Below are 20,175 nucleotides of genomic sequence, written 5' to 3'. Positions count from 1 at the left end.
AACAGCATACTGGTAAATTAATTGACTTCTGGGAAAATTCCTTTTAGGGGGGATTCTGACTCTGACATTCAGTCATACTGTAGTCCCACAGATGGTAACTTTGCACCACTTGTTCCCCAGTCAAGCATATACATCCAGTGAGTGTGTTGTAGTCTGTGTCTGTGTGTGCCCTGTGATGGACTGGTGTCCCACCCATGGTGTACCCTACCTTGCGTCTATTGCTTGCCAGGATGGGATCCTGCTCCCCACAATCATGAACTGGAAGAGGCAGGTAGAAAATGACAAATTCCAAAATACAAGGAATTGTATACGGCCAATTAAGTGATCTTATCAAAAATGGATGGATGAACTAAAAAAGTGATGAGTGATGAAAACAGTGTAACTAGTGATGATCCAATGGTTAGTACACAGCTCCAAACACAGGCCCATACTAAACTAGTAAGCTAGTGAAGGCATGAGAAAAGGAAAATATCTCTTTTGACGAGCAGAAATAACAGTCAGTAGTTCGTGGTGAAAGGCAATCAAAAATATTTAGCATATTTCAGAATCCTCTTTTACAGGCATATTTAAATAAATCTGAAATAGAGAAGAACATCCCTTGTATGGCATACTGTAAAACTTATTTGTAATCTTTAAATCTTCTTGCTTTCTTGTTTATTGCTTGACTATACCTCCCCATTTACTCTTAAAATAATTTACAGAATCAACTAGGAAGTAGACATTGTCTGGCCCAAAATGCTAGCACAAAAGGGCAATTTTTTTTACTGTTCTATATATACTATATACTGTATGAAAAACAAAGAAAAACACCCAAAACTCTATGATTTGAGCACATTTGAGTTTATAAAAGCTGTCTGGAGCAAGCTACTCATTGGAATGTCTCTGCCAGACATTTCTCCACCACTGGAAACATTATTGACACTGTAGATACTCAATTCATGCCACACCAAAAAAGATGCACCATGCTTTGAAAGCACAGAAACTACATTCACTAGCCAGAGACATCAAGTGGGCATGTCGTGTGGGTCAACACACCTGAAGAAGGCTCCGCAGCCAAAATGTTGTCTCTTTTCTCTTCCTTTCAGCCTGTTTTTTACCTGTTCCTTTGCAGCCTACACATGCTGATGCAGCTACTTACTTGAATTTATTGTGCTTTGAAAAATAAAGAGGTCAGATGATCATTAGATTACCACCAGTTGAACAAACTGACGTCGGATGACATACTGTATACCCACTCCTCAAGATTAAGGAATGCCTGGACACCTTGGGAGAAGTCACAGGATTTTCTGCTCTTGATATCCAGTACAGATACTGGTAAATGGACATCCATGCAGATGACTGGGCCAATACTACATTTGTCACCATGTATGAGTTAATATATACTGTATGCATGTTTTGCAGCTCCATTTAAGATCCATTTTGATCAAGGCTGAGGTTTAGAAAGAGACCTCTACACTCATCTCAACAGCTTCAGACTGCAGGTACACAATTGAACAATTCTATTGCTTTATTCTTCTGAACATTATTATTCTAAACTTTTTACATTTTTTTAAACCTACAGTGGATATAAAAAGTCTACACACCATTATTGAAATTGCAGGGTTTTGTGATGTAAAACCAGAAATCAAGATAAATCGTGTCAGACAGTTTTCCTTCTTTAATGTGACCTTGCAACCAACAAAATTCAAGAGAAATACAAACAGATAATAATTAGGAAAAATAATGAAATGAAAAAACCTACAACACCCTTGTTGCATAAGTGTGCACCCCCCCCAACTAATATTTGTGGAAGCACCTTTTGCATTAATTACAGAAGTAAGTCTTCGTGAATAAGTCTCTGTCAACTTTGCACACCTGGACTTCACAATTTTATCCCACTCTTTTAGCAATTTTAGCCCTTGGTAGGGACACAGTGAGCCAAGGGCAGTCTTCATGATAGTTCAAACAGTCCTGAGAGAAAGGGCAAAACAAAACAAATCTGATGTCTCAAAATGAAACAGAATGAGTTACTTTTACTTGTAGACTCATAAATAATACAAAGTTATTTATTTTCCGATTCATCATGATACACTGTAATTATTTACTGTCTTTGTCTGAAAATTCCCCATATATTTGAAACAATATTAGTGAAGAGATGGTTGATTTGAAAACTTAAAATAACTGTAAGTTACAGCACATAACAATCATCATTTACCTGGTTAAATAATAATCATAGATATCATAATGTATCATAACATAACAGTTAGATGGAAACTAACATCATCATAACCAAAACAAATACAGTATATCTATGTTAGAATTAATACATTATTTTGATAAACAAATATTATTTCTATGTATCCTTTTAAAGCTGGGTGGGTTTGCAGATCCTGCATAATGGTATGCTTGGATTTTTAACACACTGTATGTGCATAAATGACCTGTTGAAACAAAAACAAAGTCAAAGGCTTTTTTATGCAAATTAAATATTTTGAAATATCTCATTTTATAATCAACTTAAAAGTAAAAGCCTGTGTTATGATGGTACACACTGTTAAACTCAACATTAAGATACTGTATATGTATATCACTATATATATACTATACAATCACAGACCAGTGGACCAAAAATCATTTCTATTACATGTAAGGTTATTGAAACCACAATTATAACTAATTAAAAGGATCATCTATGTTACAGTGGGATTAGGTAGTCAATATAGTGTTGGGAGTTCTTTGAACATACAAAACATTTACATTATATTGCTTATTTAGATTTTAATAAGAATTTTCAGCTGATGTTCTTCATACATTCTCAAATTGTAAAGGGTTAAATGCTGAAATGGTGGTGATAGAATTAGTGGAGTACACTGGAAGAACCTCTATTAGAACTTGATCTTGATCAGTGACCTTTATATTGGTGTGCAGTATGTAGTAAGACAATCAAGTTTGGAGATGATATGAAAATTGGAGGATTAGCAAACACTATAAAAGCAGCAAAAGAAAATCTAGAAGATTTAGAAACAAAATACATTTGGCAAATTACTTCTAATTTGCACAAGTGCAAGTGTCAGAACAATATCTGAAACTGAGCTCATAGCAGTTAGCTATGAACAAGGATAAGGTGTTTATTTAAAATGTGTGCGAGAAAAGAGAATTGTGAGGGAGAAGACTCTGAGAGGACCTGATTAATGTATTCAGTATCTTCAAAAGGACTGACAAAGTTAACCCAATAGGTGTCTATAAAGTTAAGAGCAAAGTAAGAACCAGAGAGCACAAGTGCACAAGTGGAAACTACAGGAAAGGGCAACTGTCTAACACTAAGGGTTGGGAGTCCAGAAGAAGCTACTCAGCCATGTTATTGTCTTCTTTCTACAAACTCCTATTATAGATCTTTGGTGACAGGCAGGCAAATGATCTAGATGAGTCAAATAGCTTCCTCTTGGTGATAACCTTTATTATATTCTTATATAAATCATTTTTTGTGTTTATCAGCCACAATTTTACTTTTGTCACCTCTGCTCAGCCAGTGCACTGGCATATAGTCAGGTTTCATCTTACATTAAATGAAACTGATTTAAAAATAATAACTTACATTTCATTTTCAGTACAAGTCCATTGAAACCCTCTGTTCTGTAAGATCTTTATTAAATCCAGAATAGAACCACTAGTACAGGGCTCTCTTGAAAAGAAAAAAATACATATGTCTACATACTGTATAGCATGCTGCCTATCAATGTCATATATAGTGCCTTTCAAACATATTCACTCCTTTCCAATCATTTTGCTTCTCTATTGTTTATTTACTAATGATGCATACATTTTTTAAAGTGAATATGTTAATCCACAATGGTGCAGTGGTTAGTGTTCCCAACTCACAGCAGGGGGGTCCTGGGTTCAAATCCAGACCTGGGGTGCTATCTGTGGAGAGTTTATATGTTCTCCCCATGTTTGAGTGGATTTCCGTAGGGTGTTCTGGTTTCCCTTCATGGTCTAAAGACATACTGGTAGATTAATTGGCTTCTGGAAAAATTGGCTTTGGTGTTTGTGTCTGTCTGCATTTGATTGAGTGGTGTACCCTGCCATGTGCAGATAGGCTTGGGCTTGAACTTGAATTGGAAAAAGCAGTTAGAAAATAAATGGACGGGTGTTAAAAACTTGATTGCTTGAACTTTATTTTATGGGCAGTGAAACAAAATAAAAGTCAGGAAAAACTGCAAAGAACAATCCAAACCATAAAATAGGTTGATTGCATATTTTTCCACTTCTTTTGCTACCTAAATTAGTTCAGGGACACAAAATTACTTTGACAAGTCATACAATTAACTGACTATGTACAATATCAGTGGTTTGCCTGATTTCAGAATAAATACACCTGTGATGTGTCTCTGTTATCTTCCATGGTTTCAACCATGAAGACTAAGGGACTTTCAAAACAGCTGCAGGATGAAGGTGTAGAAAGGCAGAGGTCATGAGAAGGGTAGAAAAAGTCAAGACAATGAATATTCCTTTGGACATGGTGAACCCAATCATCACAAAGTGCAATACAGCACACCACACGGACACTGCATAGATCAAGCTGTCCCTACAAACTGAGTAACTGGGCAAGGAGAACTTTATTTGAGATGCTGTAATCAGTGACTTAGATAGGGGAAACTGTACATTAAAGTAACAGGATACCAGATACCAGGACTGGTCAACCATATCCTGGTATCTCTATACAAGCCTCTGGTACAAAGCCAACACAGAACATCAGCCCCTCATGACCATTCCTACTGTCAAGCATGGCCATGGCAGCATTATGTTGTGGCTGCTTCTCATTAGGACTGGGGAGCTGGTTGAGACTGAGGGGAGAATGGATGGATCAAATACATTGAACTTCTTTACATCACAAAAGTGTTCAGTACGAGCATTCATGTTTACAGTCACTTTAAAAATGTTTTTTTTTTCATTATTTGTAATCCAGGTAGGCAGGACATCATTGGAAAGGGGTGAATACTTCTGTAAGACATTTTTTTAAAATGAATATGCAGTAGTTCCAATGTGTATTTGTACAGCAGCCATGCAAACACCTACTGGAGCCAGTTTAACAATGACCTATACAAAAGTAACATAAATCAAATAGTTTCCTGATGATATCTAAAATCACATTAGAAACCAGAAACTGCTATATTTTATGATTCTGAAAATATACATACATTTTAGTATACTTTGAACAGATTGATTATATTTAACCATAAGCTTCAATCCACCATTGCATTACTGGTTTTTGGTTATACATTAAAAAGTTTTATACCATTAAAGGTTTTAATGGTAGCACAGTTTCCTTTTAGATATCATGGGAATGTATAAAAAGCTCTGCTGAAAGTGTTGCATGCTAGTACTTTACCCATTATACATACCTGAATGGTCCCTCCAAGTCGTCAATCACCTTAATGTTGACATGGTTGATTTTCCTTGGATCCAGGCTGTTGATCTCAACACTTCCAAACATACTTTAAACAACAAGAAATATAATCAACAACAAGAAACGTAATAAAATATTGTTACAAATGGGGGGTTACGAAACTGGTGAAAATCAGGAATTGACCGAGCGGTTTAGTCAATCAGTGAAATAATTATTCATACTATAGCCCCCGACTTGTAAGTGATTTTTATACCTGAGCAGCTGGTACAATTACAGCCACATGAATTATTTTTTCTCTGCCACAGCTTTGTTGAGAGGAGTAATAATCCTGGCTAAAACAAATATTACAATAAACTACATTAAGACACAAAACATATAACACACCAAGTTACATTATATTGTTACAAATAGGGCTGGACAGATATTTTAAAACAATGACACAACAAACAACAAAACATTGTTATATTGTTACATTATAAACAATATTTATAGACTAGGCGTTTCAGAAGCCTGAAATTCTGGTCACCCAGAAAACCCCAGCACTAAACTCTTAATTTGCCTAGAGAGGCCACGCAAGAGAAGAGCTGCCTTCTAACTAAATAAAAAGTAACCTGCAGTTAAATCTCTCTCTCTCTGCACCCTGGATGCCACAAAATAAATGGGAGCCTATATCCCTGTCCGTAAAATTCACCCTAATCAGGAAAGACATGTCTAATTTCTAAGGTACCAGGAAACCCAAGTTCCCTAAAACCACAGAGTAGCAGGCTCTCTCTAACAAGGTTTAAATACTTAGTTCCAGTCAGGTATTGTTTGGATGATCATGAAGTAAGAGCTCTCGCCTAGAGCACGCTTCAAGCCCCAACTCCTCCGGACTCCTCTCTCTTCTCCTCGCTTCTCCTTGCTTCTTCCTCCTGTCTCTCCTCCTTTTTCTCTCTTTCTCCTTAAGGTAAACTTACTGTATACTGTGTCTTTCTGCCCTGCTCCTCTGAAACCATTAATCCACAACTGGCCTAGGCATACCAAGATAAACTTTACTATTGTTTCTGCTCACTCAGGAGACCCCCAGAACTCAGCAAACATCCTCTCTGCTTTGAAGATAGAAGTGTTTAACTCTTCCCAGTGTCACAGAGACACTTCTCAGTCACCTAAAGTTGTAACAATATGAAGTACTCATTGTGTATATGTAATTATTTTAAAGGAAATAAAAGTACCTAAACCATCAGTCAGATTAAATGAATTCAGCAGGGGCTCAACAGGTATTGTTAAAAGTAATAATGTACAAAAATGGAATAATTACATGTAAATAACTCCATACTGAAATGTTATATTATATCCCCCTTCTGAACATCACATTTCTTTGGTTTCCACCTTGTTGGTGGAACCTCTTCTCATTCTTTTAAAAGTAATGTTAACATGAAGCAATTAGGTTACCTTTTGTGCAATATATGCCAGGGACCTGTGCAATACATTTATATCTATATTTATATCTATATCTATATTTACATCTATATTTATATTAATATCTGTGATACGATTTTTCTGTGTTCTGTTCTGTTCTAGTTTGTTCTTTGTGTGTCCGGACTGTGAGTACCTCTTTTAGTACCCCTCACTGTACTGATTGTATTGTATGTATTGTATTATTATTTTTATTATTATTATTATTATTGTATAATTTGTTACACTGTGGCTGTGTTGTCTGTGTTAAGCTGCTGTTGCACTGCAATTTCCCTCACGGGATCAAAAAAGTATATATCTATCTATCTAATACTGATATTTCCTTTGGTTCTCTAATTTTACTGGTCTATAGTAATAAAATAATCGCTTAGAGTTACAAATTTGAAATACAACAGGGAGCCAGCTGAGGGATTGGAATAAATGTGTACTGTAACATGAAAAAAGATGAGCTGCAGAAATCTGCATGAGTTGAAACAGGCAGATAGCGTTGGCAGGAAAGACAACAAAGAGGAAATTACAATAGCAAAAGAATACTATAGAAGACGTGTGATTAAAGTAGAAGTGGAAGGTGCTTCTCTTATTGGTTATTTGTAGAGAAGGAGAATATATTGTGTCAAGAATATAGATACTGAGAGAGTCAAGAGGAAAAGAGAATTAAATTCAAAGCAGTAGGTATTGCAGTTAATGCATGTGCAGTATTTTAATAGATTTATATAAATTATTAATGGTTATAAAGGAGTGAATGTTTAAATGGTCATTAAAGGAGTACTCATACCCCTTTATGTATGATACTTATATAGGCAAATTAGAAAACACCATGAAAGCTGCAAAAAGATGATAAAATATTAAGATAAATTTCAAAACACTTAAATTTTGTTTAGGTTTTGTTATTTTTGACAAAATAATTTTAAGTAGACAATTACAAAGTGTCACATACAGACAGCAAGGTCTTAAACTGCTAGTATAAGGTGGGACAGAATGCGCTTGTAGAAGCTACCTACGAAAAAAACTCAGCAATAAACTGTGGAAACTATCAGAAAGCACAAATAAAATTGAGAACAAGAGGCACATTTTCACAAAGTGTTGTGGGTGTCTAGAAAAGGCATCTGGGGGCATGTTTTCAAACTGTTACACTGGCTTCTTTAACTTCTTTCAGAAAAAGCTGGATGAGATCCTTGGAGCAACTACTAGCTTCCTCTTACTTGCAAGGGCTGGATACCCACAGTTAAAACCTGGCCTTATTTAAACAAGAGCTGTTCAAACAACAAGGGTGGCACTAATTAATTTCTTGAGGATAAAGTACAGTAGGTCTAGCAAGATTACAGTATTATGGTATGTACAATATTACTGTATGGACTAATATTGAAAAACCCAAAGTCAAAATATATGTACAATATGATGATGGAGTCTGCTAGCAAGATCTGCATGTTACTCTGTACCCATATAGTGGTAGGAGCTGTGAACTCCTGCTAAATTCACATGTTAAACTCTAACCTTCATGCTTGCTTAAGCACAGATGCTTCTCCCTCCCTGTACTCAACTCCCATCTTTTGTACTAAACTCCTGATAAGGAAGGAATGTTTTAAGTGTCTAAGTCTGCTAGATCCACCTACTTCTCTCACATCATTGAAAATCACCAAAACAACCCCAGACATCTTTTCTCCACCATCAACAGATTGCTCAAGCCAAACTGCCCCACCACATTACCTGCCTCTTCTAAACTTTGCAACACATTCTTAGATTTCTTTAATTCTAAGATTGACAACATCCGGCATCACATTCTCTCCACTACGCATATCATTTCCATACCTCCTCCCTCCTCATCCAACTTCTCTGGTTCCCTTCTCTCCAGCTTCTCTCTTCTTGACTCAGCATCCCTCAATAAACTAGTTACACGCATGAAACCCACCACATCTATTTTAGATCCCATTCCCACCACTTTATTTCAGTCCTGTTTCTCTTCTCTCTGTCCCATTGTCCTCAATATTATACATGAATCCATGAGCACTGGCATTGTACCAGCAGTCCTCAAAACTGCTGCCATTACCCCCATGCCAAAAAAGCCTAACATGGCTCTCGACAATCTTAACAATTTTCGCCCCATCTCCAATTTACCCTTTCTTGCTAGAACAGAACATGCTGTCGTATCAAACAACCTTTTCGAACCCCTCCAAACCGGCTTCTGTCTTTCTATACTCATCCTTCTTGATCCTTCTCAGTGCTGCGTTTGACACTGTTGACCATAACATCTTACTTTCTCATCTTGAGACTGTGTTTGGACTTTTTGACACTGCTCTCAAATGGTTCAAATCTTACCTCACTGATTGCTGTCACTTTGTCTCTCTTAATAGGTACAGGTCTGAAATTGGTCTTGTTAAGTCTGGTGTTCCTCAGAGTTCAATACTGGGCACCTTACTCTTCAGCATTTACATGTTTCCACTTGGTCAGCTTTTAAGATCACATGGCCTCAACTTTCATTTTTACACTGACGATACGCAAATATACACCCATACCAAACCTGACACTGATGTGGCTGTCTCTATTCTAATTGCATCGCTGACATAAAAATTTGGATGACTCAAAATTTCCTTCATCTTAACTGCGACAAGACTGAAGTCATGCTTATTGGCACCCCCCATCAACTTTGTAAAGCCAGTCCTGTAACCCCATCTGTAGATGGTTCTGTACTTGAGCTTCAATCAAAATTGAAAAACCTTGGGGATATACTCGATTCTGGCATGCTTTCAAAACATCTTTTTTTCGCCTCAGAAATATCGCTAGACTATCACTAACTGTGGCTGAAAAGCTGATCAACACATTTGTGTTCTCTCGAATTGACTACTGTAATGCTCTACTCACTGGGGTATCTATATCTACTTTGAACAAACTGCAGTATGTCCAAAATTCAGCAGCCAGAATCCTGACCAGGTCTAGTGCAAGTGTTCACATTACTCCTGTCCTGGAGTCCTTGCACTGGCTTCTGGTCAAATTCCATGTAGACTTTAAAATCCTCATGCTCACTTATAAGGCTCTGCATGGCTTGGCACCCCAGTACCTGTCTGAACTATTATCGCCCTACTCCCCACCTATACAATAAACTTGGCTTGAAGAACAGATACTTCAGGATCTAATCTCTCGGTTTGTACAATGAGAAGATTCTTTCACTGGACAATGTATAAGGTCATTTCTTTTTTACCTTTCTTTATTGAAGGCCTTTTCTATGGATCCATTCAGCATCACAGTGATGTTGCCACATGATGAATAAGCAAACTAATTAACAAGGATTAAACATGAGCTTTAGTTTCTAATAAAAGGGTTTTTCAAACTTAAATTCAATAAATCTTCATATATTTAGTCTTTATTAGCTGCTCCATTGAAATAGGACAAAGTTGTTATTGTTTAATATTACTACTACTTTCATATAGTGTTTTTTTATAAAATGTTTGAAGGATTTATTAACAAATCCCAGTTTGTAACTTTGATAGCATAAAAATAACAATGGTTTGCAGATTTTTAAGGAATTAAAGCACTTACACCTTATTTCCTTGAAGTATGGGTTTGTGCCAGAGGTTCTTTTGCAAAGAAATTAGCGTATATTCAAAGATCACAGTTTTGAACAGGAGCTTAAATATTCATAAGGTTGACTTATGAATAAAAGTATGTTCTGACTGTCTTTCTGTTTATGAATGGTATGTAAGTCAACAATTTTCCTTCGTACAGTGGGAGTTAAAAGTGATCTCACGCTTTTGCTGTGAGACATTTGGGAGCTTAAAAGATTGATTCAAGAACAAATAAATACAGCATTGGAGCCAAGGAAAAAAGTAGCTGTTTCTAAGGAAAGAAGTGAAGTGCTGCATGAGAACAATGTCTCTTTACATAATTGCCAAGAACACAGTCTGCAGAACTTTTCTTTCTGCTTACGGGGCCAGTTGAATTTTCATTACACAACATTATTTCACGCACAACTATTCTTTTCCTTGTGAAATACTAATACCGTAGTTTGCCATAGTCATTTTACATGCTATTCATGCTGTTGGAACAAAAAAAAAACACTTTTGCTACTCATGTTTCAGTGGGCAGTTGGCCTAGCAAATGGTCAAATGCTGTATTTTAAACAGATTTACTCTTTCTTATAAGAAGGTAAGAAAGAAGCCTTTGAAAGATATTCAATTCCATCTAATATTTGAGGAAAACAATCATGTACAAACTAGCAATAATTAATCAATAGTCAGTTGGTTTTGGCTTGTCAACTTACAATGAATTGGCAAAGCTTTCTTGTTTTTGAAACACATGCAGTATAAACACCTGCTGAAAGTCAGCAAAGCTGAGAAACATGTGACTGTTGAATTATTTATCTGTTTTAGTACTTGTGAACAGCAGTATTGTGGCAAATTTATGCTAAATAGATTCTGTTTATCTAGATTTAGATGTGTATCTAATATATATTATGCATTAATCTAATTCTATACAAACTTACATATTCGGAGGCTTTTTTCCATAATGAAGACACGGGGTGGTGTTCACAGGTTGACCACTCTGGACAGGAGTTAAAGTCAAACCCTGAAAATAGATTTGATCAATCGTTTAAATAGATAGTGTTATCCATTTAAGAAATTACACTATGACAACAATTCAGACAGTATCTAAACATAATACAGTGTACCAGGTTCTTAACTATATGCTTATTCTGTAGAGCTATGAAACCTGCTATGTTCACTCTTTTTTATAATCCATTACATCTAAAACATGTTGTGTTATTTTTTATTCATATATTGTATGTTATGTGTAAACTAACTAACACGTTAGATAAGACCTTATTATAAAGCGTTGATTATAAATACATGAAAGTTGTATCTGCTAATACTGTTATCTTTGAGCTTTTAAAAATATCATTATCTTGGATAACTGAAACATACCTGTGTGGTTTGTTTGTCCACACCAAGTCAAGTCATTAAACATGTAACCAATGAGGGTGTCTTCCAAAGTTATAAAAAGGTGAGTAACAGCAGAGAGGCTGTGAACAAACTCATGAGTCTGGCTCCAGAACAGCAGCTCCATTAAAAAAGACAAGATGACAATAACTGTCAAAAGACATATCTAACATGGCTCTTTCTTAACTTAAAAGATTAAGGACATTTATTTTATTAGTAATTCAATTACTAAGAAAATAGAAGTGATGCTGACATTAGAAATGATATTTAAAAAGTCACTTGGAAGAATATTTTTAACATCGCTGAAAGTGTTAATTATGATCTAGTGATGCAATGTTCATGCAATGACATAAGGAAAAGAAAACAGAAACGTAGAAGGACAAAGGACACTTTATTTCAAAACAAGTAATGTGTACCAAACTAGTTTCAAACTTCCTGACTGAAAAGAAGTCCCATAGGATCATTCACAGTAACAATGCTCTGCTGTGTAGCCAAACTCCTCATTTTTATTAGCCTCTAACTTTTGCTGTCAGATGATATGTGGAGATTTAACGCTCAGATTTTATGCTCAGTACTACAGACTAAACATTTAACACAAGTGTAACAAACTATGTTGTCTTTGCCAAATTGTGCGCTGCAAATTATTTAAGAGTAAGAACTGTGTTAATGATTTTTTTATTCTGAATTTGAAAAAGCTGAAACAAAAAGATACTTTGGTTACTGCTTTGCTTTGCACATGGGAGACAAAACCTTATAGCTTAGTGTGTCTGTAGAAAGATCCAGGCTATGTGAAAGTGCATTTAAAACTGATGGGAAAAAATGAAATAATTAGCAACTAACTACCAAACAAGCCTCCTCTTTACATTCTTACAACTACAAACTTTTTTGTATGAATTTAGTGTAAGAAAAAAAAGAGCACCGTTTTGCGCTTAGTTTACAAAAATTAGAGACAATGTTTATTGCTTCTTTTCTTTCATAATATAATTAATTTAATTCACAGTTCTCAGTCCCTTAAATCAGAAATTATTAAATCGGACATATTTCATTGCACAAAATAGCTCAGAGTTTATACAAGTTTTTTTTTAACATTATTATGTCCTAGTTCTATCCCAGTATGTACTCTAACAACCCATTATATTAGAACTTACCTTCAAAATGTATTATATGATTTAATTTCTTAATCAATTTCAGAGAAAAAAATGTGTGCACATTCATACTGTGGAGAACTTTTAATCTTCTTTTTTAGTAACAACTCAGAAAAAATGCCTACTCTTTTTTCTAGACAATCACTTTTAGATTACACAATGAGGTTGTTACACATACCTTATTGCAGGGCAAAGTCTGCTTTGCTGTTTGGAACAATTTGTCATAGTCCTCTACGTGGACATTGCAAGGACCTTTATTTAGAACAGCATCCTGAAAATCTCTCCATATTTCTTCACAGTTGTACCTATTTGTAAATAACACACAAAATAGCATCTAGAGTTTCATACTGTACAATTAGAATAAAGGTTTATCTCTCTCAATATGCTGTATATGGTATGTGCTTAAGCATTATAAGCCAGTTTCACAGGACTCACGCATGAATGCCTAGCACAATACATACCTTTGGTGTGAGTCATGGGGGGCCTTACCTTCTACAGTATGTAATCAGGAGATTAATTGTGGAAACATTTTAAAGGCAAAGAAAATGTAGGGATGCATAATGAAACAAGATCACTTTATTGGCCATATACAATTGCTTGTATTTGGATTTTGTCTTTTTCACATACCCCAACTTGCTCTCCATTTGACACACACAGGGAGAGAAGCTTGGGGTGAGAGTGCATTTATACAACACCCCTGTAGTGGTTCAGGCTCAGGGGCCCAATGAAGTAGGATTCCCCTGCCAGCCATGGGTTACGAACCAGCAACCTTCTAGCCACAGCCACAGAGCCTTAGCCACAGAACCACTGCTCCGCCCTAGCCACAGTAAGGCCTTGTTTGGAATATTGTATTCAAGTTTGGTCATCACATTACAGAACAGATATTGCTGCCCTTGATTCAGTTCTGAAAAGAGTATCCAGACATACTCTAGGGCTTAAAGGAATGTCCTATACTGACAGGCTGGAGGAACTGAACCTTTTCAGTCTTAAATAAAGACAACTACGAGAGGATATGAGATAAATATAAAACCTCAAAGAAACGGACAAAAACGAGGGCAGTCCAGGGCATTTCTTCAGAATGAACAGTGAAACATGAACCAGAGGACACAAGTGAACTGAATTTAAAACTAAAAACAGGAGACATTGGAAATGGAACAATTTTTTTGAAGTGTGGCATTATGTGGGGGCATACCCAGTGTGGAGGCGGAGCCCTGGTAGAAGGGCGGAGCCTCGCCTTTGTAGTCCCAGCTGTCTCGGCTTCTGGATGATGAGCCACAGCTGGGCAGGTCCTATAAAGGCACACTGGACACCCCTGGCAGGGGGAGTTTTTACTCTGACAGTCCCAGAGGGGATTGCACCCATGTAAGGCGTTCTTTTTCCCCTGTCCTATCACATGTTTTCACTGGGGCAGGCACACATTTTTCATGCACTGAGTTTTTGTTTTGTTTTTGCCATACGTGCCCTGCTCTACCAGACTGGATCCCACTAAATAGGATAAGTCCAGTCTGGTCACCGCTGTACTAGTGGTTCTTTTTTTTCCCAGGCTGGACCCCGTTAAATAGGATTAGCTCAGCTTGGAGGTCGCGAGGCACAGTAGTACACCCCTTTTTGTGTTATGTTTGGTCCCTGCTAACCTCACACCGGTGCTTCTGTCCCCTCATCCAGGGCTTTGACTTTTTACTGGTGCACGCCGCAGCGCCTCCCACTCCCCACTGTCGCAGAAGCTAATAACTTGGCTCCTTTCAAGACACGGCTTCATGAGAACCTTGGATCAATTAGTTAATAACTACCAAAAGAAGTCAAATGGGATGAGTGACCTTCTCTCTTTTATGACCTTCATTAGGTTCTTACTTACTCGTTGCTTTCAGAAATGGATCAACCACACATTTTTGCTTTGCAAATGGAAATATTCCTCTGTTTTATTTAGAAAGTATTGGCCATTATTATAAGTTGCTCTTTTAATTAAGCATAGAATTGTTTTTTTTTTTTATATTACTGACTGGATCTACTGTATGTGGAGTAAGAAAGTAGTCTAATATTTTCAGTACATTTTCAGTGCCATTTCTTCATGAAAGGAGACCTCTTTAGCTTTATTTTTATATGAACTAAACTATCAGTGTTTACAGTATTTTTTTAAAAAACACAGTTTAAAAATACAGTTTTGAGCTTTCTCATTATTTATTTTTTTAGTTTGAACTAACAACTCAATTCCAAAATTAAATCATCAACCAGGATCAGGAGTTATGAATGAGGTGTTTCTTATTTTTGTAACGGCAACTTCTTGGTGTCTGTCTTGCAAAGGCGTGGAAAATCATTTCTGTGGTAAATGCCTTGCACATGTGAACCACTAATTCTAAGAAAAGATACAGTATGGTCTCAGGCTCTTATTCTGTTTAGTTTTCTTGTTTTTATTTATACTGAAGCTAATCTGATTATATTAACAACAGTGTCCTACTTGAATTACTTGAATTTATTTGTGTTTCTTACTACTGAATCGCTTTACCTAGAACTTGGATGAACAATTTTCACATAACTGTAACATCTTCCAATAATTATTTCTTTTATGTTCTGGGTTGTCCCCTTGTCAGTTCTAGACTTCCCAGAAAAGAGAAACAGCAGAATCACAACACCTAGAAAAAAACAAAACAAATTCAGAATGTAAACCCAAACAATAAAATGGTACTGTAACAGAGATAGCCTTAAGCCAAAATATTACAGCTTTAACTATGAATTATTCGAACATACTGTATAACTAGCAAATGATGCATATAAAGTAGTTAACAAATGTACCATTATGAATGCACAATGAAAAAAAACATTTTGTTATAAATTATTTTAAAGATAAAAAAGTTCAAACTTACCAATGAAAGGTTTTGACATTTTTTAATGTTATGGCAACTATCAGAAAACCGCATGTATAGTCTAGTATTGAAATGTACTGTAGATATTTTCCCCAGCAGCTTATTTAGCAACATTCAGAGCTGATTTCCTTGAGTCCTGCTGCCACCATCCGACCTTCCCAAAGGCAATAAGAAGATTAGATCAGCTGTACCTGAAATTGTTCAGGGCATCTAGCTCCTATCTGACACATAAGTCAAAAAGGAAGTGAGATTAAACAACTGCTCTGCAATTCTTCAGTGTCAGCCAGTCTCAATAAAAAACAATGGCAAATATAGATATTCATAGACATTCCATAGTTTTAATATCTGACTTTGAAACAAATTAAAGCTGTGCAGAGTGAGAGGGTGTGAAGCAGATTTCTAAGTTAACAGGGGAGAAGAAATGACAAGGACAGATTGAGACAATTATGGAAAGAGGAGCTCAACAGAAAAGGAAACATATGATGGGGAGGAAAAAGGGAAATGGGATGAGGAAGAAGGGACCAAGGAGTTGCTTTTTAGCAGCACTTACCCCACAGTAACACATGTCAGGAAAAAACAATATAAACAATACGGTTAAGATATTTACAAGAATAAAATGCATCATTCTTAGAGAAAACAATTGAAAGTGAAGAAAGTACAAACTTAGAAGCACAAGCATTTTGTGCACCATGGAAAAACAGTTTTACAACTGTATTTTGTATTTGCTGTTTATGTTCTGTATTTGGTGATGTTTTAGGCCTCTAAACACAGATTTCACCATTCAAGTCCAAGCAAGAATTCCAAATTCCCTGTTCTCAGGACCCTCACAGGTCCTGGTTTTATTCCTGCCCAGCTATAAATTATTTACTTGAATCTTTAATTGAAAGTATAACTCTCCTTATATAACTTATATAAGTATAACTGGAGACTTAAATATTAAAGTACTTACAAATATTTAATTGTTGAAAAGGAAAAGGAAAAGGTTTACAAGCTCAAAACAATCAAAGAACATACTGTAAATTAAGCATATTATTTATTAGATCTATAGTGGATTTGATTCCATTAACCAGGGCTTGGATGGAACAAGGGTTTTCAAGGACCAGAACTGGGAATCCCCTGCTTTCTTTTTAAACTCAACCAATCTAATGTTAAAATTTTTAAATTTCTACGTAGTTGTAAGATCTCATTTAAAATAATATATACAACTTTGGTAACTACATTTCAAGAAATTTATTTTAACTATGGAAATCCAATGTAGACTGACCTGGAATTTCAATTCAAGGCATATTGAAATGGTCATATTCTACACTGGCAGGCTAAAAGAAAAAGAAATGTGCAAAATGAGAGCCCACTGTTTCCCTAATGGTGGGAAGTGCCATGTACATTACCATATGGTATACTTCATCTTACTAACCCAGAGTCAATGCGTAAGTGCTGAACTTCCTCACTGGCTCACCTTGGTGCCAACATTTGAAAAAACCTAACCAAAAGGTTAGGTCTCACCATGAGACTAGACTACTGTATATAATACAGCTAGTCTGATCTCATCGCGATCTTTTCCTGGATCCTCTACCTGTTTATAGTTAAATCTAATGGAAACTAACTGCATTATACAGTATACTTCTATTGCAACCACATGTGAATGTTTGTACTTATTTCCTTCCTAGAGCAGGGGTCTCCAATTTAGCCCCAGTACAGTTAGTCTTATAGGTTCACTGTTTACACCTGTCATTAATCTGTTCAATGAGAAAACTAGTCTTTGATTGCTGAAGAGTACTTAGATTTTAGTCGTACATAATCTCTGAAATATTTATTTTTAAAAGACACCATGTTCCATGTTTTTGCTGTGAAATTGCGACCTACAAGACTTGCTAGATTGGGGATTTCCAGCTGACTTCCCAGAGACAGCTGCTCCATTACAACATGTCATGTTAGAACTCATGAAATTGGCCGAACAGGCTAAATATTCCCATTACTGAAAATGGTGTGCATTTAAAGTCAGAACTCAAAATTATATTTACATATGTACTGTATCTGGCTTTGGATAAAACATTTTAAATAAACATCTACACATTCACTCCAGCAGGGAATCCCTGCTTTTCAAATGACCACACATCTACAGTATGTACCATTTATATATAAAATGTTTCAGTTTTGCCAATATATTCTTAACTAAGTTTCAATTATGATTTTCCCTATGCTTACTGAAATGTACAGAAATCCTTTCTAACTCATAATAACAGAAAACAGATCATTTTACATACAGTGAGCTTAAATACTGACTTGTAAAAAAGGGTAGAACATGGTTCAGTTATATATTTTATCATGAATTCAATTCCAAACCCTATCTTAACAAACATGATAAGATAACCTTGAAAAAAAGGCTATGTTCCTGAGAAATTGTTAGCCACTGGCTAAATCCTGATGAGTTTTTCATGGTAAACAATGAAAGTTTGTTAAAATAAACTATGCATCTGAATAAACTTTTCATTTAGCTGCATTCGAGTGACAGACTTAAATTAAACTACAGAGTCGAAAGTCTGAAATATAAAAACATTTGTTACCTTGTGATACAATAATAACTATTATTAAATGAGCACCAATTTAGACAAAAAAAGCTGTTTTGATCTTTTACAGCAGAACAGATTAATAAACTCAGACAGATAAACTGATGTGCTAACCACTCGACTTACCATGTCACAAAATGCTGTACTGAGACTTGAAAAAAGCAAAACCATTCAACAAAAAGTGAAATGTTTGACATGTTTTTCAAAACAAAAGTCTTCAGATATTGCCTTCACCTGCTGAACAGTAGAGTTTAAGTACATGCAGAACTGTCCTGAATTCAAGTGAAGCAAAAGCTTTTTTAGACTACTTGTATGTAGCAGGCTAATGATCTTGATGTGACAGCATTCCCTAGTACAAGAGGTATACTATGAAAGCTTAATTTGTTGCTAAATGTTCCCTGGGAGGTTACAGTCTTTCTCTAAGGTCGGGAGCAAAAATAAAATTAAAGTTAATTAGGTAACAGGGGACTACAGTTTTCCACTGAATGGGATGCCTTATAGGATTATGCAGACTTCCAGTTTACAGCAATGTTTTTTACAAGATGGGGAATGGTGTTGCTGCATTTCACACCTACTGTACTTTCTTCTTCTAAGGCCCATTGAAATTCAGCAGAAAACGTATTCCCCACCCCTCTTCATGTTTGCTATAAGATTTCAATAGAAGTTCCTTCAAAAGGTTTAGGCCTTGTTTTTTGTGACATGTTCTGAGCTGCAAAACAATTGTATGGTTTGTGATCTGTCACTTGGCAGAGACTGAACTCTTTTTTCTATGGCAACAGTACTTCTGTCTTGGGACCTGATCAAGTTACAGACAAGGAGCATACTGTATTACAAACCTTGCTTCGAAGGTTGACCTATATAGTACACATACTTGCTCAGATGTCCATATACATATACGTGTACATATACATAGACATACTGTATACATATACATATGCATGTACATTATTTTAAATTCCAGAGCTTTCAAATGTCATGTCTTAGTTTCTCAAATGTCATTTTTAGTGTTTTACGATACTCCTGACTCCAATCTCCTCACTCCTGCAGGAGTTACAGTGACGAGAGAGAAAAGACCCTGCTTTTGAAGCTTTTAAAGCTGTATTAGAAGAGGAAATTGGAAACTAGGTTGATGGTTGGAGGCAAGGAAGTCTGGTTGTCATTGGCCACATGTGCCATGAAAAATTAATTCCATTTGTGGGAAGAAATAATTCTTATTACTGTTATCTTATACGAATGTCACAGGAGGTTCCGAATCAGCTTACTCAGAATTAAACAAAAGAAGTCTGAGACAGCGTTCAGAGGGGAGCGAGCCAGTGAGGATTATTATAAAGGATATATTTTACAGTAACCCTCATATTGACCCTAGAAATCGATAAGTGGTTGCATGGGACAAATGTAATAATCTCGTGTTAGAGCTATGTTTTCCACCAAAGACAAGAAGGTTTGCAGCACCTGGGGAAACTGAAAGCTCATATGGTGAATAGGAAAAAGGCTCTGTAGTATCTATGTACTGTATGTCACAGAGTGCAGGTACAGGATCCAATGAAAAGGTGTTTAAGTGGTATGTGATTAATGGCAACATTGATGTCAATAATTTCAAAGGGTGGAAGAGTTAACTGAGCACGTGTACATATTATATGTTATGTCAGGTGCAGTACGGCGGTTATGTTGTTTGTTGGTAGAGCCTGTTTCTTGAGATGTTAGGTGTGAAGTAGGGTGTACACTCTGGATAGCTATGCAAAAAAGTACCGGTTCAAGTAAAGAAGTTTTGTATTCTGATTCTGTAGTTGTAACAGATATTGTAGATGTTTGGAACTTGATATTTGTCTG

At 36.0% G+C, this 20,175-nt stretch overlaps 1 protein-coding gene across 3 annotated transcripts; it reads right to left on the bottom strand.

Annotated features, from left to right (window-relative positions):
* Positions 1-1,637: 1,637 nt before the first annotated feature.
* On the bottom strand, positions 1,638-20,164 carry LOC102690185 (ADP-ribosyl cyclase/cyclic ADP-ribose hydrolase 1-like). 3 transcript variants are annotated; one of them, XM_015344773.2, is made up of 10 exons: positions 18,472-20,164; positions 15,779-15,999; positions 15,421-15,547; positions 13,096-13,222; positions 11,758-11,893; positions 11,319-11,401; positions 10,038-10,111; positions 5,382-5,474; positions 3,575-3,661; positions 1,638-2,420 (listed from the first exon to the last, which is right to left on the bottom strand). In XM_015344773.2, exons 2-10 carry the CDS (start codon positions 15,795-15,797, stop codon positions 2,345-2,347), a joined length of 822 nt encoding a protein of 273 aa, XP_015200259.1. In that variant the 5' UTR covers positions 15,798-15,999; positions 18,472-20,164; the 3' UTR covers positions 1,638-2,344. The 3 variants fall into 3 exon arrangements, with proteins under 3 accessions (XP_015200259.1, XP_006629721.1, XP_015200261.1); XM_006629658.3 differs by having other exon boundaries at positions 15,779-15,932; XM_015344775.2 differs by lacking the exons at positions 3,575-3,661; positions 18,472-20,164 and having other exon boundaries at positions 15,779-16,688.
* Positions 20,165-20,175: the final 11 nt, after the last annotated feature.

Source organism: Lepisosteus oculatus, chromosome 1 (genome assembly GCF_040954835.1).
Source record: "Lepisosteus oculatus isolate fLepOcu1 chromosome 1, fLepOcu1.hap2, whole genome shotgun sequence".
Taxonomy (NCBI): Eukaryota; Metazoa; Chordata; class Actinopteri; order Semionotiformes; family Lepisosteidae; genus Lepisosteus; species Lepisosteus oculatus.
The sequence above is the reverse complement of the archived record's forward strand: the minus strand, read 5'-3'. Positions and strand labels throughout refer to the sequence as shown.